A 26,488-nucleotide genomic window follows, 5' to 3' on the forward strand; every position below is an offset into this window, starting at 1 on the left:
CTTCAGCCTATGGACATAATGGAAAAGCTAATTATCAGAAGATAATGATGTGGTAATTTCTTGACCATTGATCACATGATGATAGGATAAAGCCATTACTGTTTCGTCAGAGGTGATGTATTTAAATATTAAAAATTTGTGGCATAAGAAGACTCAGGGATTGTTTCAGCTTGGTAGTCGTGATACATCAGAAGTCTAAGAGATTATTTTCTAGTAGCCGTGACACATCAGGAAACTCAGTGATTTACGGCTTGGCCATCAGCGAGAGCAGCATTATAAATACATAGGCATTGTGCATCGAAAGAGCATCTCCAAAATCAACACACAACTGCCTGCGCAAACCTCTCAAACATCTTGAGATTTTTTTTTCTTTTTTTCGCCAACACACATTCAGTTTGGATAAACAGCACTGTGAAGACAACCAGTGACATCTTCAATTTGGATAAACAACACTGTTACCGTAGAATCAGCCGTTCCCGGAGCACCTTCAGTTTGGATAAATAGCACTGCGTCAAGGTCGACTGGTTATCTATCCAAGTCTTGGTCGAGAAGGATTTTCAAATCCTTATTGGCAGAGATCATCTCATTAGCCTTTTCGGTGAAGTGAGGTGTTACCAGGTTACTACATTTGGCACCCTGAGAGCTGAATTTGATATTGAACTTCGCAGAACTAGCAGCCTTGTCTTCAGGCTCTAAAACCCGAAGGTCGAGACGTGTTCCTTCCTCGACCGCAGTCGCAAGATCAAGAAGTCAGCAACACGCTCAGCGCAGCATCAACAAATTTTACTCCTCGACCGACGAGTTGGCACGCCCCGCATACAATTGAAGGACGTAGTTAGCTCATTAGTTACTCGACCTGCGCGCCACGTAGGCTTTGTAATTTTTAGGGTCAACAATAATAAACAATGAAATTTCATCGTGCTAATTAAGTATGCAAATGGTTTTGGATTGAATTAATTTTTTGTAAGGATAAACAATGAATTCGAGACTTACAAAATAATGGTTGGAATCATCGAATTTCGATGTTGAGCATATTCCACAACTAATCTTCATTTAAAAAAAAATAATATGATTAAGGCATGAAATCAGTGCTGCTACCACGTGTAACACACAATAACACAAATATCCTGTCACCATGTTTAACTTCAGAAACCAACAAGTCTCTACAACTGCAGCTTGCAACTGTGAGTCTGCGTGAGGAGGCAGCTGCAGCAAGCCTTCCAACCACAAGTCTACGAGAGTAATGCCATCTTTTGATGCCCCTTTATTTGCTTATTGAGCCTTCAAGTTCAAATTACATGTCTGTGAGAGGAATTCTATATATTGATGCCCCTTTATTTGCTTATTGATCCGCACGTTTCGACAGTTCGGGAACTACCACCTCCAAAACAGTGGCATCAAACAATATTTCAACGTCATGTAATTAAGTTTGGTATCTACGATCGATTATGGCGACTTGAAGGTTATGATTAAGGATAATGATTTTCACACACATGTTTTTACTTTCTTCATACCCTTGTTCATTTTGGTTCATTGATATTTTTCAAATCATTTGATCCCATAGCCGGAAATTAAGAAGTACGTGACAGGTAAAAATAGATGTGTGGATAGCACCTCCCATTATTAACTCCTAATGAAAACAACTAATTTCTTTAAAGAAGAATAAAAATAAAAAACAATAAACAGAAAAAGAAAATAGTTAACCAATTAACATAAAAGTTTAGGTGCATGTGCTTGCCCAAATTTCAGCCATTCGTAGGAGTTGAGGTAAACCTTCGATCGCACAAAATTTAGCAATATTCCATAAATTAAGGGCCAAATTATTTGATATATTGTGGGAGAAAAAAGAGTTAATTAAAAACAAAACAGTCCAAGTAGCAGCCATTTACCACATTGATGGAAAAATGTTGAGTCCTTATATGACGACATGGGTTCAAATCTTGTCGATAACTAATATAACATCTAATCTAACAAAATCTATCGTTTGACAAAAAAAAAAAAAAAAAAACAAAAATAAAGCAGTAGTCACAAATGACTTGACTCTGATACTATGAAGAGAGTTGAGATTCCATTATAAAACCAATTAACTATACGGGAAATAGCCCAATCTCTTATAAGCACATGCAATGTCCATCATTTCTATGACGTGTGATTCACTCTCAAAAGTTTATGGTTGAGAAAGTCGGTGATCGGAAAAATCTCTGATGCAAGAGTAAGACACTGCGCGGGGCAAAAGAAGAATTGGGTTATTCGTTTAAGAATACTGTGAGAAAATTAAGTCAGATATTTATTAGATTGAATGAAGTGCTGCAATGCAATGATTTTAAGGTTATATTGCGAAGGCTAAGTTTCTATGAGATTGATTTGATTATTGCATTAGTTTGACTTGTTTGAGTTTCAATGAGATTTAAATCTTTTGCTGCAATGTTGTCCAGGAATTTGAAGAAACTTTCAGTAGAATACAATTACAAGTTAACATGAGTTCGAAACATAAAAAATGTCCTTATGTTGATTTTAGCTCACTATTAGTTTTATACAAGCTATGTCAGATTGTTAGGCATCCCAAAGTTTGGCAATTCGGGATGAGCCATGATAAATCTTGTGTTGTTGTGAATTTGTGTGATATATAGTCGGATTTAAGTTGATCCAAGGTTAATCCAGTTTTTGCATCAACAAAGTTCAATTCCACATGCGTGTAGGCACAAACAATTTCTAATTAGGAGTTAGAATGAATAAGTTACAAGCGTTTTAAGTTGAAAGGCATTTGGTCTTTTGCCAATTGCATGTAAATGGAAATTTCCGAAAGAAGAAAACTGTAATTAAAAGTTCCTATTTTAGAAGTATATGTTTAAACCATTTAGTATTATGGTATAGTGATATTCATCTTTATTTGAAAGTAAGAGGTTTTAGATTCGATTCTCGTCAAAGACGATTTTGAACCACATTATTGCTAGCTCATTATGAGACTTCGCCTACTCCCTCATCCTCTTAATATAAATAATATCATTTGTTAAACAAAAGGTACCTGTTTAAAATATACTTATATTTCTCATATAATATTTTGAATAAGGTTACTGGGCAAGTTCTAGATAAGTTGCATCGCCGACGCCGAGGCACATATGAGAACTCAACGGACTCCATTTGCATAGTCAGCTGTCATATATCAAATATTATGCTATCAATCATAATATCAGCATCCTTCTCACCCTTAAGCAAGGAAATCAAATTGCTTGAATCAGATTCTATTATCACCCTATTGCAGTCCTCTTCAGCATAAGCTGACAACGCCTCCCTCACTGCCTCTGCCTCGAATGCCAAGCTAGACACAACCACCACCCCTCTACGCCCTCCGCCCCCATTTGAAACCATCCTGCGAGGTTCCTTACCACCCATCCTACTCCACCCGTCGCTGCCTGCTAAGCCCCATCACAATTAACCTTCAATGGGCCAAACTCCGGCTTCATCCACCGGGATTCCACCTCCCTTCTGCGTCCTGGACCCACTCGGCTGCTCGACATCCCTTTCCGGTTGCTGCACCTCCATCCACTCTCTCCATTACTTATTCATCATGCCAGTTGCCTCAATAGGAGGAATAGTCTCCCCTTGTAACACTGCTGCATTTCGACACTTCCAGAGTCACCGACTACGAAAAACAAACATCGATACTCCTCATATTTATCTCTCTTATCGTCAACAACTTTAAATCTGAAATTGCACCCAATATTCAACTTGAACTTGGGTTTGCTTTGTTTTGAATAATATTTGCAACCAATTGCACTATAATACCTACAATTGTTTTCAATATCAAATGTTTATTAGCCACCTATCCATTGTAGGTAGGGTCTGCCATGTTGGTACAGTATCAAACTCAATGACATCATGCAATAATTACTTTAATATTCTGTTTAGTTACAAATTTGCGCTACCAAATTCGAGAGGAGCAACGATAATAGTCTCCGAATCTAAGATCTTTTCCCTTCTTCCCCAACCTGTCACTCCACCTCCGCGGCCCCGCCATTTATGCCACCTCACAGCCATAATCTAAGAATACATACTACATAGCACAGATATTTGAAAAAAAGATGAGTTTGAACATTTGAATCAAAACCCAACCCGCGCCATCAAACCATCAACCCAAAACCTTCAACGCTGCTCTATTCTAGCATTAGGTACACATCACGCCTTCTTGGTCACTCTTCAAGGCAATCAATCCGGGCTCATCCACACCTTTATATTTTTTGTTGAAAGTTGAAACCCACTGGAATTAATCTAAAGCATTCTAATTCCAACTTGTAAAGTCAATTCATTTACTCTATCTTTCAATCCTAGCCGTTCGTTTTAGGTTTCATTTCATTCACGAGCTGTGAAAAATATTGAAGTAAGTTTTCGTACTGATGATGAAGATCTAAATGAAGTCACAGTAGTGAAACACACAAGGTACTAATTTGAGGAACGGTGTAATTTCCGTTTAATAAACCCTTGGCTATCCACCGGTATGCTGGTTCAGTTGAATGCAGACCATCCTAGCTAATAAACTGTGCAGGGTTCTCACAAAGTACATTTGCCTCTGGAGTGCCACATAGTGCTGATGAGTTGTAATTGTATGGCCCTCCTCCTCCACAGCATGCTTTGGTAGTTTCCCCAGTAAATCCGGCATTTCCACGAATCCAATAATAATTTGGGGTTTGACTAAAATCTGACAATGTCTGAATTCTTGACGGCAAGTTTGGTAACCATTTCGTTAACTAATACATTTTAGAACTGTCGAAAAATCCTCACATTTATTAACATGCATTGTAAACTATTTTGCAATATTAAAGAGAGTTGAAGTACCAAATTGGTCTGGAGACTGATGCAGGTCTAGCATGGCATTGTAGTAATCTGCGTAAATGATATTGACACGAGGATGAAGGCTTTGAATCCGCTTAATTCTATTTGGAGCAGCTCGTTGTGATACTCGGTAAACTTGTTCAACCAGTGTACGTTGGGATGACACATCAGTCAGCCACATCAGCACAGCCATGTCAGCAGTGTTTGTTAGAATTGTTAGAAGGTTGTTAAGGAGTCATTTAGCATTGTTGCCGATTGACTTGGGATATAAAAGAACAGAGTGTAATTCATTTGTAGTGTTCTGAAAAATAATACATAGATCATATTCTTCTCTCTCTCTCTCTCTCTCTCTCTCTCTCGAGCATTCATCTTTCTCTGCTTACTTCTCTGTAATCTAAGTACTTCATTTCAATTCCTTTAGTTTGGTTATCAGTTTAAACAGCCAGTTGAAGGGTCGTATTCATCCGCATATGAAGTCTGATATCTTGTTAGAAAAGCAGGAACGCAACCAAATGGAAAGACGCCCGGTACAAGAAGTGTTGAGGCCCCAAGCGCAATTAACTCCTGCAGAGCAATGCAGCCACTGAGGTTCATAGCCAAAACATTATAAAAAAAACTGCCTTTTGAGCAAAGAAATTATGATTCCAACTCTTACATTGATTTCTGAAGCTATTGCTTCTATCACAAATGGGACATATTTTTCCACCTGTTCTGTACTTTTTCCTGAAAACAATGCATTGTAGTAATCGTTGCCTCCGATCTCTCCCATCAGAACCAGAGAGCCCGAAAGCAGTTTGTTGCAGTCTGTAAATTACAGATCACTAATCACTTGTACAAGATGAAAAGCTGTTATAGATGACATACATATGACTTATACAGTGGGAAATATGCACGAATCATAGTTTACCTAATTTTAATAAAAAACAGAACTATGGTAAGTGGAGAACAACACGTATATAAACCACGAATTGAACCCTCTTTTCTAGTCTATATAGGGACTTTTTGTGAATATTCACCTTGTATACTCCCTATTTATTCTATTCAAGCATTAAAAGCCGGAATATGTTATCCACACATTTCTTTTACTTTTCACACACTTCTTAATTTTTGACTTTCAAATTGAATAACTTAAAGAATATCAAATAAAAGAAATTAACATATTACCCTAAAAGCCTTTGCATGCATTTAGGTCCACCAAGTTCAATTATTATTCCCCAAAAAATAAGTTAAATTATTAATGTTGTTATTTATGTGGCATTGAAATTGGCCAACCACACACGCAAATGGGGACAAGAAACCATTAATGACTTTTTTGGTGCAAGACAAGTCACACTCTCAAGTAAAAACAAAAAAAGATAAGAAAAAATGAGGAGAAAAATTGGTAACTGACCTGAAGATGTGTTGCATAAAAGTGACAGCATTTCTTGGAACCAGTCCAGTTGAATTCTTAGAGAGTCGTTTGTAATTTCATTATAAACACCCATTTCTTCAAGAAAGGCAGTGTCCAGCGCAACGGCTCCTACTCCTGCAAAATTCAAACCACCTTCAATGTTGTGGGCACTTTGGTTATGGCTTTCGAGGTAAGATTGTACTAGTGGAAGTTAGATTCAGCTGCCAAAAAAAGAAATCAAGTAAAAATCAAGTTCAATCAGAAGCTGGTGATGAAAAAGGGTTTAGGGTTTAGCGTCGCTAGCTACCAATGAAGTCTATGACTAAACGGCCGTCGGAGCAGCGTCCGGTGGGGTGGTGAAAGTAGGTCTCGCCATAAGGAGGGAAGTAAAAGTTGAAGGATTTGTTAGGGGAGCTGTTGTACAAGTTGCCTGTATCGGAAACTGAATCGCCGAAGTTGATGATTGAGGTGTAGCAACCTAGAGCTTGAGGGATGAATGTGACAACTGACATCATGAGGAGGAGGAGGAGCGTCATCAAAATTGCTTCAAATTTCGAGTAGCTTCTTAAGCTTGACTTTGATTGCTAGAATGAGTATACGAGAAGTAAAAGTTGGTAGGGGTAAAAATTAAGAAAGTATACGAAAAGTAAAAATGAACATGGGAATAACATATATTGTAATAAAACTCCGAAAATTTTTGCCAGTTGTGTTGACGTTGATTGCTAGAATGAGTATAACCACAGGTTTACTGGTGACACTGACATATTACAATTGCGAAACACAAAGAACTAATTGTTGAATAGAAGTATTATTGGCACGTTAAAAATTTTATTCTACATTTTTTATATGTGTATTTTTCTTTTTTAATATAAAAAATTTGAAGAGTAAAATAAGATTTTTAAAGTGTTAATAACAATTATTTTGTTGAAATATAAATGTTAAAGTTGTTGTTTTAATTTCTTTTTAATATATATAATATTGTTTGTTAAAAAAATTGTTGTTTTAATATTATAAAATATTAAGACAAATACTTGGTGTGTAAGAGGCCAAGAGGCGTGTGAAAGAAAGAGTGGTTGAAAATATCTTCAACCAAGGGCTTTCTTTTTATACATACTAGCAGACGAGCATATATTCTACGTGTGTGAACAATCGTTCACATCCTTCCATGTTCTCCTAAAGCGCAATCGCTTCAGTTTATTTAAACTATCCAAAAAATATCATGATTTCATTACATGTATGAAAAAATGATGATGGAACAATTTCTCTTAATAAGTACATATTTTTTATCTTATGCAAATGTTTCGATATAAAATTACTATTTTGTCTTTTTTATGTAAATATTGTGTATCAAAAGTGAGGGCAAAATAGAAAAAAAAAGAAAAAAGTTCAAAAGATACAAAAATACTATTTTGCCCTCTCATGTCAACATTATGAATTCAAAAGTGAGGACAAAATTGGAAAAAATGAGCAAAAAGTTGACAAACTCTCTTCTCTTAATAGAACAGAATAGATGAGAGAAAGAGCGCAGAAACGTAAAGAGTGCAACAAGAACCTGTCTGTGGAGTTGAAAACAAGCCTGACTCTAAACATAAAGCCGGTTTAGTTACAAAAAACACCGACAATCATAAAATGAAGGGAAAGTTTGTATTTTTTCTTCTTCTCTTCCTTGTCAAAGTTTCAACACTACTGCGAGGAATGACGTATTTTCCTTTTAATAAAGCATTGGCTAGCCAACGGTATCGTGGTTCAGTAAAGTGGATACCATCTCAATTGACAAAGTCTGCAGGGTTTTCACAACGCTTGCCTGTGGAGTACCGCATTGTCCCGATCGATGAGCTGTAATTGTATGCCCCGCCTCCACAGCACACTTTCGGAGTTCCCCCGATAAATCCTGCAATCAAAACGAATCCAAATTTTCTTATCGTAAACAGGTTCGGCCGCTTCAGCATTTGGGAAGCTATATATAGGCATTGTTAACCCTTCAAATATATGCCTAATCTTCTGGGTAGAAATAGAATTACACTAAAAATCCACAAGCTATTCAAAAGGCAGCTATGTGTGAGTAAGGACTAAAAGATATGCACATGAAGTTTCAGTTTGTGAGTTTTTAATTACCAATTCGATTAGAATCTTGAATCTTCATCTTTTAACGAAAAATATGCAAAATACTTGGATAGAAATATTGAGGAGTTGAAGTACCAAATGTTCTGGAGAATGATATAAGTGCATCGTAGCATTGTAATAATTTGCATAAATGATGTTAGCATGAGGATGAAGGTTTCGGTTCCAACTTAATTATATCTGAAGCTGCTCATTGTGACACTCCACAAACTTGTTTAGCCAAACGTGTTATCGACAAATAAATCGAACGTTGACAATGTAGCAATTGTAATTGTCTAAATAATTGACCATTGTATAAGCTAGAGGGGTGTCATAAACGGCCATGGATCAAACATATTTTACTTTGTTCGTACGAATATTTTAATGTTGAAAGAGATTTCATGAAACCTCACATGCATCCATTTTCCGTTCATTAAACCAATAATAATCATATGATAAAAATGATGTAAATAATCGTATAAGCATGGTGAAGTGCGCACATGCACTGAACGAATAAAGCCTATAGGTGTGCGGTAAAATGGCCATGGATATAGTCTTGTTTTTATGTTAGAAGAGAGATCAAGTTCAAAACCATTGTCTCCCGTTCCATTAATAAAAAATAAATAATTATACCCGATAAAGGCGAAGCTACGACTAATCGTGTATAGGCTTGAGAAGACTATATCCATGGATCAAATCCTTCTTTAATTTTTAGAAGAGATCTCAAATTCAAATATCTTGTTTATTTATCAAACCAGCAATAATTATACGATAAATGGAAGTAACTAATCATATATAAGCTAAATGGTCTTGGTAAATTGCCATGGATCAAGCCCTTGGCAATGTAGCGATAAGTAGCTTCTGTTAAGTGAATTCCATCCCAGTTTACATAGGAAGAAGGATCTTTACAGGCTGTTGATCCGATGTGTCCGCACCTTGCTGAATTATTGAAATTGTATGGTTCTCCTCCACCGCAGCATGCCCTTAGAGGCCCCGCTCTTGAATCCTGTAAAAAATCAATTAAAAAAATTACGATATTTAATACAATATATTAAAAAACTAAATATCGTAATTTTGATCCAAGTCAATAATAATTTCAATGAATGATTTTTTGAACAAAAAAAAAAATAGAAGTAATATATAGAACTTACCATAATGTTGAGGGGCGTGATAAAGGGGCATGATTGCAATAAAACTATAGATGAAGTCACAGTTGTGAAACACATAAGGTACTAATTTGCGGAACGGTGTAATTCCCGTTTAATAAACCCTTGGCTATCCACCGGTATGCTGCTTCAGTTGAATGCACACCATCCCAGCTGATAAACTGTGCAGGGTTTTCACAAAGTACATTTGCCTCTGGACTGCCACATTGTGCTGATGAGTTGTAATTGTACGGCCCCCCACCTCCACAGCATGCTTTGGTAGTTTCCCCAGTAAATCCTTCATTTCCATGAATCCAATAATAATTTAGGGTTTGACTAAAATCTTACTATGTTTGAATTCTTGACGGCCAGTTTGGTAAACATTTAGTTAACTAATACATTTTAAAACTCTCGAAAAATCCTCACATTTACTAAAACGCATTGTAAAAATTTTGCAATATTAAGGGAGTTGAAGTACCAAATTGGTCTGGAGACTGGTACAGTTGCAGCATGGCATTGTAGTAATCTGCGTAAATGATATTGACATAAGGATGAAGGCTTCGAATCCGACTAAGTTCTCTCTGGAGCAGCTCATTGTGATACTCGGAAAACTTGTTCAGCCAGTTTAGACAGCCAGTTAAAGGGTCGTATTCACTCTCATCTAAAGTTTCATATGTTGTTAGATAAGCAGGAATGCAGCCAATTGGAAAGTTTCCGGGTACAACAAGTGTTGAGGCGCCAAAAGCAATCAACTCCTGGAGAGCAATGCAGCCATAGAAATTCATAGCCAACAAGATTATAAAAAAGACTGCATTTTGAGCAAAGAAATTATGATTCCAACTCTTACATTGATTGTTGAAGCTATTGCTTCTATCACCAATGGAACATATTTTTCAACCTTTTCTATACTTTTTCCTCCAAGCAATGCGTTGTTGTAATCGTTGCCTCCGATCTCTCCCATAAGAACTAGAGAGCTCGAAAGCAGTTTGTTGCAGTCTGTAAATTAGAGATCACTAATCACTTGTTCCAAATGAAGAACTATTATAGATGATATGCTTATAACTTATACATTGGAAAATATGCAATAATAAAGCATAGTTTACCTAATTTAAATTAAAAAAAAAAACAGAACTCTGGTAAATAGAGAACAAGTCGTATACAAACCACGAATTAAGGCCTCTTTTGTAGTCTATTTAGGACTCATTTGAGAAGTGTTTTTAAAGAACTCAAAACGTTTTTAGAGCAAATATTTGTTGAATTAATTCTTAGCAAAAATGCAAGTTAATCCTGAAAAATAACTTCAAGCGCTTTTTGCAAGAATCACTTCAAGTGTTTTTGGAATTCAGAAACAATTTTTTTTTTCTAAAAATTTCTTCAATCATATAAAAACACTTCTCAAACTAGCTCTTAGTAATACTCCTTATTTATTCTATTCAAACATTAAAAGCCGACCAAGTTCAATTTTTAAAGTTATGCACCGAAAAAAATGTTCAAATATTAAAGTTGTTATTTATGTGGCATTGACCGCCAACCACACAAGCAAATGGGGACAAGAAACAATGTCTTTTTGGTTCAAGACAAGTAACACTCTCAAGTAAAAAAATAAAAAAAGAAAAGAAAAAATGAGAAGACAAATTGGTAACTGACCTGAAGATGTGTTGCATAAAAATGACAGCATTTCTTGGAACCAGTCCAGTTGAATTCTTAGAGAGTTGTTTGTAATGTCATTATAAACTCCCATTTCTTCAAGAAAAGCAGCGTCCAGCGCAGTGGATCCTACCACTGCAAAATTCACACCACCTTCAATGTTGTGGACAGTTTGGTTATGGCTTTCGAGGTAAGGTTGCACTAGTGGTAGTCCCATATATTCAGCTGCCAAAAAAAAAAAATGAAAGTAAAAATCAAGTTCAATGAGATGCTGGTGATGAAAAGTGGTTGAGGGTTTAATGTCGCTAGCTACCAATGAAGTCTATGATTAAACGACCGTCGGAGCAGCGTCCGACCGGGCGGTGAAAGTAGGTCTCTCCATATGGGGGGAAGAAAAAGTCGAAAGATTTGTTAGGAGAGCTGTTGTACAAGTTGCCCGTATCGGCAATTGAATCGCCGAAGCTGATGATTGAGCTGTAGCAACCTAGAGCTTGAGGGATGAATGTGACAACTGACATCATGAGGAGGAGGAGGAGAGTCATCAAAATTCTCTCTCTCTCTCTCTCTCTCTCTCTCTCTCTCTCTCTCTCTCTCTCTCTCTCTCTCTCTCTCTCTCTCTCTCTCTCTCTCTCTCTCTCTCTCTCTCTCTCAAGTAGCTTCTTAAGCTTGACTTTCATCTATCAAAACAGTATTACATATAGATACCGAGGCAGAAATATAGCACGTGACATTATTTGAACCAACAGTCAAACACTAAGTTAGGTACTGTTAGGTAAGGTCATGACCTGAATCTACCCGCAAGCATGGTTTCTACATAAGAAATTGGACCCCCACCGAATTTATTGCGGGGAAAATTTTCATTGTGACAGATATATAGGTGGTTGTTTGGGCCCAAAGTATTATTGTTGGGCCGAGCAGCAGGATGTGCTCGGCCCAAGGAGATGATAAACACTATGGGCCGGATAATAAGGCCCAGGCCAGCTAGCAGGGTCGGCCAAATCCTATCATAAGTAGTCCAGATAAATAGAAGGGTTGAGGAAGTCCTGGTGCAACTAGGAGTCTCGACCAGCAAGGAATGAAGTCCCGAAAAGAAGGAAAATTCAGAGTCCTAGTAGGAGTAGGTTTGTTCGAGGAAGAGGCGAATTGGGATAAGGACTCCCAATCCAAATCGGAGTCGGTTTCAGGGAATGGGGCACTATAAATACAAGAAATCATGCAACAGAAAAGGACCTTCAAATCAGCATACAATTGCCCTGCGCAAAACCTCTCAACACCTTGAGATTTTTTCCTTTTCTTTTCCTGCCAACACACCTTCAGTTTGGATAAACAGCACTGTGGAAGCGCCCGGCGAACACCTTCAGTTTGGATAAACAGCACTGCTGCCGCAGAATCAGTCGACCGAGAAGCATCTTCAGTTTGGATAAACAGCACTGCGTCGAGGTCGACCGATTATCTATCCAAGTCTCGGTCGAGAAAGGTTTTCGAACCTTTGTTGACAGAGGTCACCTTGCTAGCCTTCTCGACATAGTTAGGTGTTACGAATTACATTGCTTGGCGTACTGGTCGCCGAGTGGTTTTATGATTGGATACTCACAAGTGAGTTTCAGGGTTCGGCACTCCGACGGCCGAACTACGTTTACCATTAAGACATATATCACGTTCGAGTACCTGTGCCCATACACCTTGGTCTCGATTCGACGTGCTTATACTCTCACGAATATAATCACAGTGACCGAATCGAGCTCGGACGATTTGTGAACTCCGCAGAATTGGCAGCCTTGTCTTCAGGCTGTAGAACCCAGAGACCGAGAGTGTTCCTTCCTCGGTCGCAATCGCAAGTTAAAGAAGTCAGCGACGCGCTCAAAGCTACATCAACAAATTTTACTCCTCGGCCAGGCTCGGCCGACGAGTTGGCACGCCCCGCATTCGACCGAATGACGTAGTTAGCTTATTAGTTACTCGGCCTGCGCGCCACGTAGGTTTTGTAATTTTTAGGGTCAACAGTGGTATACTACATGCTTTTTACATAAATGGTGAAAAATTTTATTTTTTAAGTTATTAACTTTTTAACACATATATTTTATCATTTGTATAATAACATGTGATGTCCCACCCGTGTACCGATCACACTAAAAAATCTCTCCATTTTGTGGGGATCATAGGGATTCTTACATTTTAGCCATTCATCATGTATCATGTGGTCGGAAATTATTTGACTTTTTTATTTAAAATTAAATACAAATAGTACCTGATGAAAATTGGTCGTACGATGTACGATGAACGACTAGAATGTGGGGATAAGATACCCATAAAGTGGATCCGGAGAGGATCCTCTTCCTCTACATAATGTCTCCTACACTTTAATTTAACCAATTATTTCTTAAATTTTCATAATTGGCCAATTTTTTCCAAATTTTAATTTTAGGCAATTATTCCTCTGAACTTTTATCATTGGCCATATTTCCTCCTAAACTTTAATTTTAATCGATTACCCCCTGAATATTTATAATTGGCCAGTTTCTATTCATGAATTTGTTGAGATGAGTAACTACTTTTCTTATTTGAATTTAAGTCTTCAATTGACATAGGTGAACCGAGACGGTCATGTGAATTAAGTCACACAAAAGGCTAATGAAATGGCATATATAACAACCCCAACATGTTGCTGAAAAAGCAAGACCTTGAAAAAGATTCGTAGTTGTCCACGTTAGTGATAAAATTCAAACAAAAAGTGTATGGAGTGAACTAGCGAATGAGAAGAAGAAGCAAAATTAAAAACAATATGTTGTCCACTATCCTCAGACAATTGCTATGTGTTGTGCACATAACTAAGATGGATGAAAAATTACTGAAAATTTCCAAAATCTAACGTCAAATGGAGAATTTATAAAAAGCTCAAAGGGGCTAAAACTAAAGTTTAGGAGGAAAGTGGCCTCATTAAAGTTCGAAAGGGTAATTGACCGAAATTAAATTTAATGAAAAAAATTTGGCTACTCATTACAAGTTCCGGAGAAAAATTGACAAATACCTCAAGAAATAATAATAAAACTCCGAAATTTTTTGTGAGTTGAGTAGAAGTTAATTGCTGGAATAAGTATAACCACAGGTTTACAGGTGACACCGACATATTACAATTGTGAAACACACGAGGAACTAACGCGAGGTATGGCGTATTTTCCTTTTAATAACGCATTGGCTAGCCACCGGTACGCTGCTTCAGTAAAGTGGATACCATCGCAATTGATAAACTCTGCAGGGTTCGCCTGCGGAGTACCACATTGCGTTTAATCGTAAACAGGTTCAGCTTCAGCATTTGGAAACTATGCGTTGTTAAGGGCCTATTGACAAAGCTAAGATTGAGTAGTAACTAAAATAGATGCACATTGTTCTTGCTTTCGAGATAAGATCGAACCAGCGGAAGTCCGAGGGATTGAGCTGCAAAGATAAAGCGAAATCAGAAGCTGATAAAAAATCAGATACTTGTGTGGTGGTTGTAGTTTTAAGATATGATCAGTGGATGTTGCTTAAGTATACCAATGAAGTCGATGATTAAGCGGCCTTCGGAGCAGCGTCCAAGGTGGTGAAAGTAGGTCTCCCTGTATGGAGGGAAGGAGAAGTGGAAATGCTTGTCATGGGAGCTGATGTACAAGTTTCAGGTATCAGCAAGTGAATCGCCAAAGCTGAAAATTGAATTGAAGCAGCCAAAGGCATGTGGGAAGAATGTGAAAATTGATATGAGGAGGAAGTTCATCCAATAATATGTTTGAAATGACGAATCCATAGAATTGATAGATCTCTCTTGCTGAGTCGAAAGAGAAATTCTTGTGTCCAGACACCCATATAATATGATTTGTATTCCATATAATATATTGAAGAAATTTTGGGTATTTAACTACTATGCATAAATAATGGTATTTTAAGTGTGGATTAGGAAAGCAAGTTCGATCGGAAATTCCGATTTTAACCAAAACAGTTCTAAATTTAGCATCGGGCTGGACGAAATTGCCTACACTATTCACTCTGTTGAAAAGTAAACAAAATGTGATCACATTTATTCAATTGATGTTTGGATGCAAAAAAACTTGATCCACATTATTTTAGAGCTCATTTAAAAATACTTTTAAAATAACTGAAAGTGTTTTTAGATAATTTTTTTTTTTATTTTTCAAATGTTTAAGTGTTTCATCATTCTTGCAAGAAGCATCAGTTTGCACATAGACTGATACTTCTTGCAAAAAAAATAAAACATTTCAACTGTTTTTTTTTCTTTTTCAATATCCTGTTGCATTTTTAGAGGGAATTGATTCCACTCACATTTTCTCAAAACTGCTTTTAGCTTTTTAAGAAAACTTCCAAACGAGAGTTTAGTGGAACAAACATGTCAAGGTTCCCTTCGTCCAAACAAAAAAACATGTTTGGGTTCCCAACATAAAGAATGGAATGAAATCACAAAACTTATTGCAATTATTCCGGTTGGGTTAGAATACATTACACAACAAGCAAATACATTGCTTCTATTATTTCAATAGCTCTTATTTAATACAGCAAGCAAAATTTACAACAAAGTACATTGCTTTCAAATTTTCTAATTCTCCCGTTTAGATCTTCCGTTTTGATTCTTTCGACTGCGATCTGTTTACTGAGGATTTGGAGGTCGGCTGTTGGCGGCCGAAACTCGGGATCCCCATTCCAGCAGCTCTTTGCTAGTGTCATCCTTGTGCACAAACACTTCAATAAAACATAGACTATCCTTGTGCTCCCCTGTTGCCTTCGCAATTGCTTCTGTTAAATCCTCCTCTGTACGTACCTGTATCAAAGCAAGAATAATCATCGTTCCCTGCATCAGATTAGCTATCAGGATTAGGAAAGTTATTTCTTTTATGCTAACCTTGGTAGTCCAGCATTTGCCTTCGCCATTGTGGATGGCATCGACAAGGCCGGTGTAATCCCAGTTCTTAATCACATTGTATGGACCATCGTGAATCTCTACTTCAATTGTGTAGCCTCCGTTGTTGATAAGAAATATAATGGTGTTTTGTCCACATCGGATCATTGTCGAAATGTCCTGTGCAGTTACCTGAAAGGAGACACTATTTACCAACCATGCGCCATATATATCTCTCTAACACATGAACTTTTTCGATCGGAAAAATTATAAGGCAATGGTAATTTCTTATCTTTTACCGTTTTAAATGATTAAAACAAAAGAAGAAACTGTTTTGCAGAAAAACTTGAGTTAATATAAATCATTTACTATTTTTCATGTGTCCTTATTTTACAGTCGCATTCCAGCTCCATGGTACTCTTGAACCTGATATAACTAACCTGGAAACTCCCATCACCAATGCAAGCGATCACACGTTTATCTTTGGCACCCTGAGCATAGCCAAGAGTGGCGCCCACCGACCATCCAATTGATCCATATTGCATCTGAAATTCATACCTGAATAAAAATGATACAACTGGTTGGTAGTCCGTTGTGTAACATGCAAAGTTAATCATATTCGAGAACCACATAAACGAGTTGTCTAAAGGAAACCGCATCATACCCGCAATTCTCAGGCAGTCGGAGCTTCTGACAATTGAACCATGAGTCTCCAGTTTCAGCAATTATCGCAGAGTCTCCACTGATAATCTCCTGTAAAAGTTAAATAAATAATTAACAATTAGAAATCTCAAAATGAGAACCACAAACAGAACATAGACAGCTCAAGCATACAAAACAGAACACTCTGCTCCTACCTGAATGTGCTTAAAAAGAATATTGACCCTCAGAGGCTCATCCTTCTCACTCTTCAGAGGGATGCCATGGGGAACAAAGATACGACGGTAATTCTCAACAGCTGTACTGTTTTTCTTTAGCTTCTTGGCCAATGCACTCAAGAAGTCCGCCATGAAAACCCAGCCAAAGGACGGACCATCCCCAATTGTCACACGATTTGGCTGCACGACAATCGCTTTCTCCTTCTTGATCAACAAGGAATACCCCACAGAGCTATAATCATTGAAAATGGGTCCAACAAAAACATAAGCATCAGCAGACTCCACAATCTCACCGCAGAAGGTGGTGCTCACAGCACCCCAATAAGTCCCAATGAAATGCGGGTGGTGCTCGGGCACCAAACCCTTACCAGAGGGCATTACAGTGATCGGGTACCCGCTAGCATCTGCAAACTCCATAAAGGCCTGCTGTGCTTTCGCTACTCTCAACTTGGGGCCACCGACAATCACAGGTTTCACAGCCTTGTTGAGAAAAGCAGCGGTGGCTTCAACTGCTGCCTCCAACCCACATTGGTTGCTTACTTTCGGTGCAAGGAAGAAGGGGACCGGCTCTCTGGAAAATGTGGGATGAGGAATTGCAGGCAGGTTGCAGCTTATGCTGATGTATACAGGCTTGCTTTCTTTCAATGCTGTTGAGATTGCTGTGTCTATCTGCTCATGTGCATCTTCCAAATTGTTCACCACTGCCTGTCACAACAATTTGCACCAAATTCAATAATTTGGAAACACAAAGGGCATATTTATAATTAGGAAAATTTTTAACATGGCCCCCCTGAACTTAAGATCTGATTCTGATTTGCCCTAATATTTCAAAACGTATCACTTTACCCCTACAATTAATCAAATTTTCTGTCAAAAGGAAATAATGACTCCATTGAGAAGTACTTTTTATAACTAAAAACGCTTTTAGAAAAAATATTTGTGGATTTCCAAAAGAATTTGAAATGCTTTTTCAAGATTAACTTATATTTTACTAAGCATTGATGGCAAAAATATTTTCACCGAAAACAATCCACATATATATGAAAGTACTTTTCAAATGAGCCCTAATTTTGTCCATTTAAGTTCAGGTCCGATGCTCAAAACAAAATTAAAAGTAAATTGAAACAATAGCTCTTCAATTTTAACTCAATTGAAGTAATGGTTCTCAACTAAAAATCTATTACTATTGGTTTCGCAACTTATCAAAACATACGGTTACAGTTTTTCAACCAAAAATTCATTAGCATTGGTCCCCTAACTTTAATCCAACTAAAGAAATGGTCCTCAACTTTAACGCAATTGAAATAATGATTATTTAACTTTAACCTAATTATAGCAATGTTTATTTCAATATAACTTATTTTGATAAAATTCTAACAAAGTTGACGAAAATAACCATAGCTACATGTTTCGATGAGTTGAGGGACCGTAGCAATTGTCCTTCTAACATAATTTATTTTGACAAAATTCTAAAAAAATTATAGTTCCTCATTTTGATAAATTGAGGAGCCAATGGTAATAATTTTTAAGTTGAAAAATCATTGCTACAATTTCCTTCAAAATTAAAAACAGATGAGGCAAATCGGTAAAAAGGCATAAGTTCAAGGGCATTGCTAAATTTTTTTGTATTTTCTAAACCAAGACTATTCTTTTTCCTAGCAAGACTGAAAGCGATCTTTACCTGATGACATGTGACGGTTTGGAAGCACCGAAGCTCCTGAGTAAAATCGGGCAACCCGATCGTGTGGTGGAGGATCCGGTTCGTGCCGTAATCGTTGGAGTTCGGCCCACCTACTATGCAGATGACCGGCAAGTTCTCGCTGCACGCACCGGCGATCGCGTTCAGCACACTGAGCCCGCCGACAGTGAACGTAACGACGCACGCTCCAACCCCCCTGGCGCGCGCGTAGCCGTCAGCAGCATAACCGGCGTTGAGCTCGTTGCAGCAGCCGATGAGGTTGAGGCCGGGCTCGGCGACCAGGTGATCGAGAAGCGTTAAGTTGAAGTCGCCGGGAACGGAAAAGACATCATGGGCTCCGATTTCGACAAGTCGCCGAGCCAGGTAGCCGCCCAGCGTTCCGCCGGAGGCGGCGGGTAGGACCGGCAGCGGAGCCCCGCCGTTTGTTGAGCCGATTTGAGTAGAAGCGTTCATGGATAATTGTAAAATGATGGTTTAGAGTTTGATCGGAGGGATGATTATTACTGTGGTCGTTAGAGAATTGTTTTGGTGGTGTTTCTGTATATATACACGGTGGAGTGGAGTTTTAGTGGTGGTTTTGAAACCTGTGGGTGACTTTGTAATTTGATTAGTATTAAAACATCTAAAAGTTTTCTTTTTTCAACTAAAAAAATATTTGAAAGTTTTTTATTTTTTATGTAATGATATATTAACTGTTAAGAGCATATCTAATAAAAAGATACAAATTTGAGATGTAAAAATTATATTTCATCTCATTAGTAAATGGGAGTTTTACTCCCATAAGAGATGTAAATGAGATGTTTTATTTCTGTCTTTGTGGGCGGGACTCACCCACAAAAGATGTAAAAAATATATATATATATATATATTTATATTTTCCATTTAAGATGTGCATTTTATATCTTGCCATTAGAGAGTTTTTCCGGTAGCTAAAAATGTAAAATACACATTTCAATGTAAATAGCATTTTTATTAGAAATGCTCTTATATACTTAAATTAAAAGGTGAAAATAAATTGGCATCTTGTAATTATTTACAAAAATTTTAGATTTTAAACGTCTCAGTCATAAGTAAATATTTATAATGCTGGACCTTAATATTATGTTTTAGACACAAAAATTTAAGGTTTTGAATACAATGATTATTTATTAGGATTTGAGCAAAACCACTTATTAATGAGCTAATCCTAATAATTTTTTTTCAAATTTATCTTTGATAAAAATTAAACTTAAAACATCATTACTATAAAGATTGTTTAAAGGTAGAGTTTGATTTCTTTTGATTTGGTAATTGGCTGTTTTAGCTTTTAGCTTTTGGCTTTGGTGGTCGGTTTTGAGAGGCTGTGGTTTTAGGCAGTGGGTTTGATTATTTTAATGTCCTTAATGACCACAAAAGTAGGAAAAATTTGGATTCTTTTGGATTGTGATTCGTGACCACTGTTTGAAAAAACAGCAAACCAGAAGCTGCTGATTGCTGGTTTTCAATTTCAATTCCGACGTTTTGTTTCAAATGTCTACGTGAGCAGAGAGAAAAGCTCAGCCGTCTGGTCATTCACAGAAAGATTTTTTGTGAGTCAAAAACATAATTAGATATTTTATTTCATAAACTATGTTGTCGTGCGACGAAAAATATCACAAAAATATGTTCTTATAATTTTACTTGTAAAACTCTACAAAAGACCAAAATTTTAAAATCAAAGTTGCAAATCAAATGTGTGGTTGTAGATAATTAGATTATTAATTAAATATCAATTAACGTATTTTTTTTATTGGTAACATATCATTTGATTTATAAATTTAATATCTCTAATATTATTCTTACAAAAAAATACAAATGTAATCATGAGTTTTCAAAATGTCTTGTCCACCCAATCTTTTTCTTGTATTTTCTTTTTCAAGAGAGAGGTATGGTCTATGTCCTTTCTTTCTTTTTTCCTATATTTTCTTTTTCAAAATGGATAAGGTGTATGTCCCTTCTCTTTGTATTTCGTTTTTCTTGTTCTATGAGAGATAAGGTTTATATCTTTCCTAACTAAGTGTAACTTCTTTTTTCCTATCAATAAATTTACCTCGTTCCGTCGAGCTTTTCCAAAAAAAAAAAAAAAAATGTTACAAATTATTTAAAGACAGTTTTACCACTTATTCAGTCACATTTTTCAATTAAATTTTGCCTTGAATTTTTAAGATATGACGCAAAAATAAGCAACGTGTCCTACATGAATTTTGAAAAACCTACTAAACTTTAAAAACTATTAAAAGTTCTAAGTTGTAGATTTGATTAATTTATTACTTCTATAAGAAGATTTTTTTTTTACAAACAACTGCATTAGTAAGTTATATTATTAAGAGAATTGTTATTAGTACTTCAAAAATCTCATTTGACACTCCAAACTTTCTATAATTAGAAAGAAATATACTTGTGAGAAGTGTAGAATGAAATTTTTGAAGTGCGAATAACAGTTCCCTTCTTAATTGTTAAAAGAAAATAAATTAATAAAGATCGAACTCGAACTACGGTGTATAAGCATAATTATTTTCCGTTATTGTAGTAAAGCAGGGGTTAAGCCAACCAAAACTTTACACATCATATTTTTCAAATGGCCCATGTACTTTTGTGCTCGGTGTACTAACAAATTTTACTAGATGTGCCCGTAGGGGAAATTTAATTAAATGTTTTAAAAATTTTAATTTTCTCCATACAGATTGTAAATTGTGGAACGGAAGCAGATATCAGTCTCTAATTTATTTTAAAAAGTTTTGAATAATATGATTACATGGATGTGTGGACTTTTTTTTTTTTTTTCCCAGTTTCTCGTACACTCCATTTTATTTTAATTAAAATAACGAACGTAATTAAACAAGGATATATGTACTAAAAATAATGTGTGTTTATCATTTCTTTATCCACAAAAGAATAATATGTCCCAAAATCAAGGATATTGTATGTTTCGGTCACTATTTCCTAATCCTACCAGGATAGGAACTCCATATTAGAGAAGTACCACAGCAAATAATGATGTAAAATTGTCAACTATTGATAGCAACGAAGCCTCTTAATATAAAAATGTACAAGTGAACTACATTACAAAATTTGTGAACCTAATTAGGTGAGATTAGGCTCACCTAATTAATTAAACTACATTACAAAAGTAGACACATAGTTTACATCAATAGTTAAAAATTCATTGAGCCTAATCTCGCCTAGTTAAATAAACCATATTACAAAAGTAGACACCAATCAAGCTTTCCTATTGGACAACGAGTTAAGGACTCAGTGCCCTAATGCCAGATAGCTGCAGAAAAAGCACAAGCCCGAAAACAAAATATGTGCCCCGGCCACACACTCACAATTCAAACTACCTGAGTTCGTTACAGTATTTCCCGTCATACTCCAATCACCCAATAAATTGGTATTCCTAAACGAGTCATTCAAGGTATAACGAACATATCCTGTCTTCACATAGGATCAAGAACATGATCAAAAAGGATAAAAAAAAGGGGCTAATTCGGATAGAGCCATCAAACCGAGAAGTGATTACTAATTTTTCCACATAAAAAAAGTGCGAAATTATTTCCCAATTTATTATTATGAAACTTTAAAGGTACCAATAGAATTCACAGATAATGTTTCTATGATAGAATAGAATTTAGTCGAGTAATAACTAATGAAAATTTCTCAGGAGTAATAGTTAATGAAATTTTCTAATTGCAAACACAAATTTCTTAAATTTAATTAAACCTAATGAATTCGTTGAATTTCTAAGGCTTTCTTTTACATTGTTTGAACAAATCTTCAACAAAAAATCAACACAAAGTGGAAAGATCGAACTAAACAGTGGTCGGAACAAACTGAACAAAACACTATCAAATTACACGCTACGAAACAGATAGTAATTAACAAGGAATCTTCGATGTGAACCACTTCATGATCGAAAAGGGAAGCTTGATCAACGCCAGAGCAAACTCAACAATGATCGTCACGCACAAGCAGCACGGACATATGCAAGTCAGCGCCAACCCGACTATCCAGATGACGACGCCGATGACGGAGAGGATGAGAGCGACGAAGGCGAAGGGCAGGCCGAGGAGAAACCCTAGCGGCCTGCATTCGCAATCGTCTCCGCAGCAGCAGCTCATTGATTGTTTTTCTGCTGTTCTTGTTTCTCTTCTACTTCTTTATAGTTGGTAGGTTGTAGAAGGCGATACGGGAAGGCAACTTCGTTTGGTTTGTTGTCGATTGTAGGAAACGATATGACTAAGGAATAGGTATTTGGGGTATATATGTAATACCATTTCACGGAGTTAAACAAGGACTTGTATTCTGCTGCCGCCTTTACACCCTAATCCACAAAGAATTCCTATATATTTTCGGAAAAGTCTGCCGCGTGTAGCCCATCCTGGTCGTTTATTTGTATGGAATTCACAGTAACAACGGTTAAGATCAGCTCCTCCACACGATTTGTTTATCTTGCATGTATTTTTTTTTTTATTTCATTAAGATATTACAATGAGGGCATAGAAATAAGAAGCAAATTGGATTTGATTACGTATTTTAAGAGGAAGTTAACTTTTTCGATTCGTTCACTTATCAGTAATGTGAAAATAAAGAATCGGATAATTTTGAAATGGACAAAAATGTAAGGAAAGACAATTGGATTGACACCTTTTCCTACTTAAACAAATTTTTGAAATTGTGTTATTCCATTACGAATTTTGGTAATCTTACTGTGAGTTATATGCAAATAAACGTGAAAAAAGTCATGAAGGGAACACATTATCTTTCTTTTCATTCTCATTACTGATAGTACATGAGATCTAAAATAATTTCGATTCTCATTCGTTTTAAGTAAGTTGGAGAAAACAAACTTGAGTTCATGGAGTATAACCCATTGCTTTACTTTGACCAAACTCGGGTGCCCAAAAAGAAATGTTGTTTTCGTTTTATACGCAGAGAGATTTGCAAAATAAAATAAAATAATAATATAAAAATAAAAAGCATCTTTGTGATATGCGAAACAAACCAATAATACATTCCCTGGTCATTCTCCTACTTTCCTTGACCAACGAGAGCCTCCTTTTCCGACTCCAACCTCCACATGGACTTGCATTTTATTTTGCAAATACAATCATTCAAAGAATCGAATACCTGTTTTAACTCCATTATTTTTCCGCTGTATTAAAGAGGTTTTTTTTTTTTTTTTTTTTTTTTTCACGCGATATTGGGATGAGGAAACTCAGAGTTTTGGGTGGAAAGATATTAGCGTCTAGAAGCATTTTTAAAATAGCTGAAAATATTTTTGGTGAAAATATTTTTAGTACCAATCCTTAAACATGCAAGTGAATCTTGAAAAGTGTCTTCCTCAAGAAACACATAACTGGTGCTTCTTACAGTTGCAGGAAACGTTTTAAGTGTTTTTAGAATCCAAAAACATTTTCTTTAAATCCGATCAGATCAACCAGCGACCGGTTTACGGAACAAGGAGTTAAGCAAGGGCCAGGGGATTGATGGAAGAACCTGGCCGAAGTCAGTGTTGTGTTCAACTCCGCGGGTTGGCTGGTTGGAAGGACGCTTTCAAGCATTTTAAAAACACTTTCAAATGATTCCGTAAATTGGCATTTTGATGGTCACATCACAGAGCCTATTAATATACAAATACAATTAGGTGACTATTTAATTATTGATCAGCAAATCATTCTGTGGTTTAGCTTTGAGAGTGAAAAAACTTGAATTACTGACTGCTAACTATTGCCTTGAGAGTGAACAAATATTCCCCTTCCACAGAAAATTACCTCTGAACATGGTTATGGCTTGTCCAATTAAGCAACATTCTATTCTCCCCCGAAAGCCCGGGCAGTCCGCTTGAGTGAACTCAATGATAAACCGGCTGAGTTAGCACCCGTTAATTTGTTTGCCAGGTTCAAAACCGAGCTAGGAGGCTTATCTTCAGGCTCCCCTACAGCTTCAACATCGCCCGCTCTCTTTAGTTGTTGCAGTGAACTTGTCTTCAACCATATGAAGGCTCATCAACCACTATCAGTACCAATCCAGCTACAGGCGGTGTCTTTAGATATCCCGCTTGACTTCATTTTCTCTCTAAGCTCAATTACACTTTCCCATTTCCCAGCGGCTGCTAAAGTATTTGAGAATGCAACATATGCCCCAGGCCGACCATCAGGATTCAACTTAAAAAATTCCTTGGCAGCTATATTTGCCATCTCAACATCACCATGTAATGTGCTTGAACTAAGAAGAGCAGCCCAAACATCGGAATTGGGCTTCTCGGGCATCCCCATTGCAAACTCCCACGCTTGACGCAAACTCCCTGCACGTCCCAAGAGATCAACCATGCAAGCATAATGCTCCATCCTTGGTTTCAACGAGTAGTCCCTATCCATGCTTTCAAAGATCTCAAGGCCTTTGTCAACTAGCCCAGCATGTCCGCAAGCTGATAACGCACTGAGGAATGTGACAAAATTGGGTTCAATTTGGTGTTTCCTTTGCATTATGCTAAAGAACTCAAGTGCTTCGTCAGGATATCCGTTCTTTCCATAACCATCGATCATTGAAGTCCATGAAAACACATTTTTTTGGGGCATGTGGTCAAAAATTCTCCGAGCATCCTCAACTCTTCCGCATTTTGAGTACATGTCAATAAGAGCACTTCCCATCTTTATGTCCAAAAACAATCCAGTCTTCATAAGATGACTTTGGATTTGTTGGCCAACTTCAAACGATGCCAACACCGAGCAAGCTCCAATAACACTAGCAAAGGTCGAGAGATTAGGTTGGAAATTCAACCGTTGCATGTCAATGTAAACGTCAAGTGATCTCCGAGCATACTCAACCGATTTGCTGTAACCTTCAATCATTGCGTTAAATACCACCACATCTTTTTCAACCGTTTTCCTAAATATATCTTCAGCATCTTCCACAGATTCTTGATTCATGTACCCAGAAATCATCGATGTAGAACATATAACATTCTTTTCCAACATCATATCAAACACAGTCCTCGCATAACGAACCTTCCCATTCTTAACGTATGAGTCGACGAGCGCAGTATAAAGTACCTCATCAGGCGCAACATCTGCTCTAATCATCTGGCCATGCACTACTCTTCCTAAACTACGCGGCAATGCGACATCACCAGCACAAGTAGAGGCTCTCAAGATCATCGAAAACGTATACCCATCAAGCTTCTCACCAGATAAAACCAGTCCCCGAACCAAGTTAAGCGATTCTTCTACCTTCCCACGTTTGAGGTATCCACCGATCAAGTAATTATAAGCGGAAAGAGTCTGTGCAGGCAATTCATCAAACACTTGGCGTGCATAAGCCAATGAACCACATTTGAGGTGGAGTATAAGGAGTTTGATGGAAATATTGACATTGGGTCGGAACCCAGATTTGAGAATCCGGGTATGGATCTTTCGGCCATGCGAAGGGTTATCTGAATTGATGAATTGTTGCAGAGCAGATGATAGACCGGTGGCGATTGTCTGGGAGACGGAGCCTCGTGGTGGCGGTAAATTTTGACTTGGCGGGGGAGGCATTTTCTGGTAAATCGACGGTCTGGTTATTGGTACATTTCCATTTTTCATTTGCACAGTTGGATCTCGTTATCTAATTTGGGTTTTGTTTGGGCCAAAAGTTCAATGGCAGAAGGTTGGGCTCAATTCTTGCACTAGGCCCAAGAGTGGTGGTCCATAGGCCCATCAACTTCAGCGCAGGCCATTTGTCAAATATGAATAAGAACAGTGGTTTCCACACAAATAACCTCCTCTTATACACGCATACGTGATTAAAAATATCAAAAAAGAACAAATCACAAATGCAGACATAAATAAATAGACGTGCGCAGAAAAAAGAAAGTACGCTACACTCAAATTTTCAAATAAACAATATTTAGCCTTT

General features: G+C 37.0%; 5 protein-coding genes across 5 annotated transcripts; all 5 read right to left on the minus strand.

Moving 5' to 3' along the window:
* Positions 1–5,090: 5,090 nt before the first annotated feature.
* Positions 5,091–6,871, minus strand: LOC137730091 (GDSL esterase/lipase At1g28590). Its single transcript, XM_068469155.2, has 4 exons — positions 6,528–6,871; positions 6,221–6,355; positions 5,486–5,634; positions 5,091–5,394 (listed from the first exon to the last, which is right to left on the minus strand). Exons 1-4 carry the CDS (start codon positions 6,754–6,756, stop codon positions 5,260–5,262), a joined length of 648 nt encoding a protein of 215 aa, XP_068325256.2. The 5' UTR covers positions 6,757–6,871; the 3' UTR covers positions 5,091–5,259.
* Positions 6,872–9,043: 2,172 nt separating this feature from the next.
* LOC137729808 (GDSL esterase/lipase At1g28580) lies at positions 9,044–11,789 on the minus strand. The gene is made up of 6 exons (XM_068468843.2): positions 11,426–11,789; positions 11,113–11,337; positions 10,313–10,461; positions 9,944–10,220; positions 9,472–9,763; positions 9,044–9,326 (listed from the first exon to the last, which is right to left on the minus strand). Exons 1-5 carry the CDS (start codon positions 11,787–11,789, stop codon positions 9,528–9,530), a joined length of 1,251 nt encoding a protein of 416 aa, XP_068324944.2. The 3' UTR covers positions 9,044–9,326; positions 9,472–9,527.
* Positions 11,790–15,553: 3,764 nt separating this feature from the next.
* Positions 15,554–19,231, minus strand: LOC137728082 (pyruvate decarboxylase 1). The gene is made up of 6 exons (XM_068466969.2): positions 18,557–19,231; positions 16,855–17,580; positions 16,662–16,750; positions 16,438–16,555; positions 16,001–16,189; positions 15,554–15,919 (listed from the first exon to the last, which is right to left on the minus strand). The coding sequence occupies exons 1-6, from the start codon at positions 19,025–19,027 to the stop codon at positions 15,749–15,751; spliced, it is 1,764 nt and encodes a 587-aa protein (XP_068323070.2). The 5' UTR covers positions 19,028–19,231; the 3' UTR covers positions 15,554–15,748.
* A 3,025-nt stretch (positions 19,232–22,256) lies between these two features.
* LOC137728083 (signaling peptide TAXIMIN 1) lies at positions 22,257–22,831 on the minus strand. Its single transcript, XM_068466970.2, has one exon. The coding sequence runs from the start codon at positions 22,708–22,710 to the stop codon at positions 22,468–22,470; it is 243 nt and encodes an 80-aa protein (XP_068323071.1). The 5' UTR covers positions 22,711–22,831; the 3' UTR covers positions 22,257–22,467.
* A 1,340-nt stretch (positions 22,832–24,171) lies between these two features.
* Positions 24,172–26,154, minus strand: LOC137727251 (pentatricopeptide repeat-containing protein At1g28690, mitochondrial). Its single transcript, XM_068466106.2, has one exon. It carries the CDS (start codon positions 26,125–26,127, stop codon positions 24,598–24,600), a length of 1,530 nt encoding a protein of 509 aa, XP_068322207.2. The 5' UTR covers positions 26,128–26,154; the 3' UTR covers positions 24,172–24,597.
* Positions 26,155–26,488: the final 334 nt, after the last annotated feature.

This window comes from Pyrus communis, chromosome 10 (genome assembly GCF_041283825.1).
Source record: "Pyrus communis isolate YQ-2024b chromosome 10, ASM4128382v1, whole genome shotgun sequence".
Lineage (NCBI taxonomy): Eukaryota > Viridiplantae > Streptophyta > Magnoliopsida > Rosales > Rosaceae > Pyrus > Pyrus communis.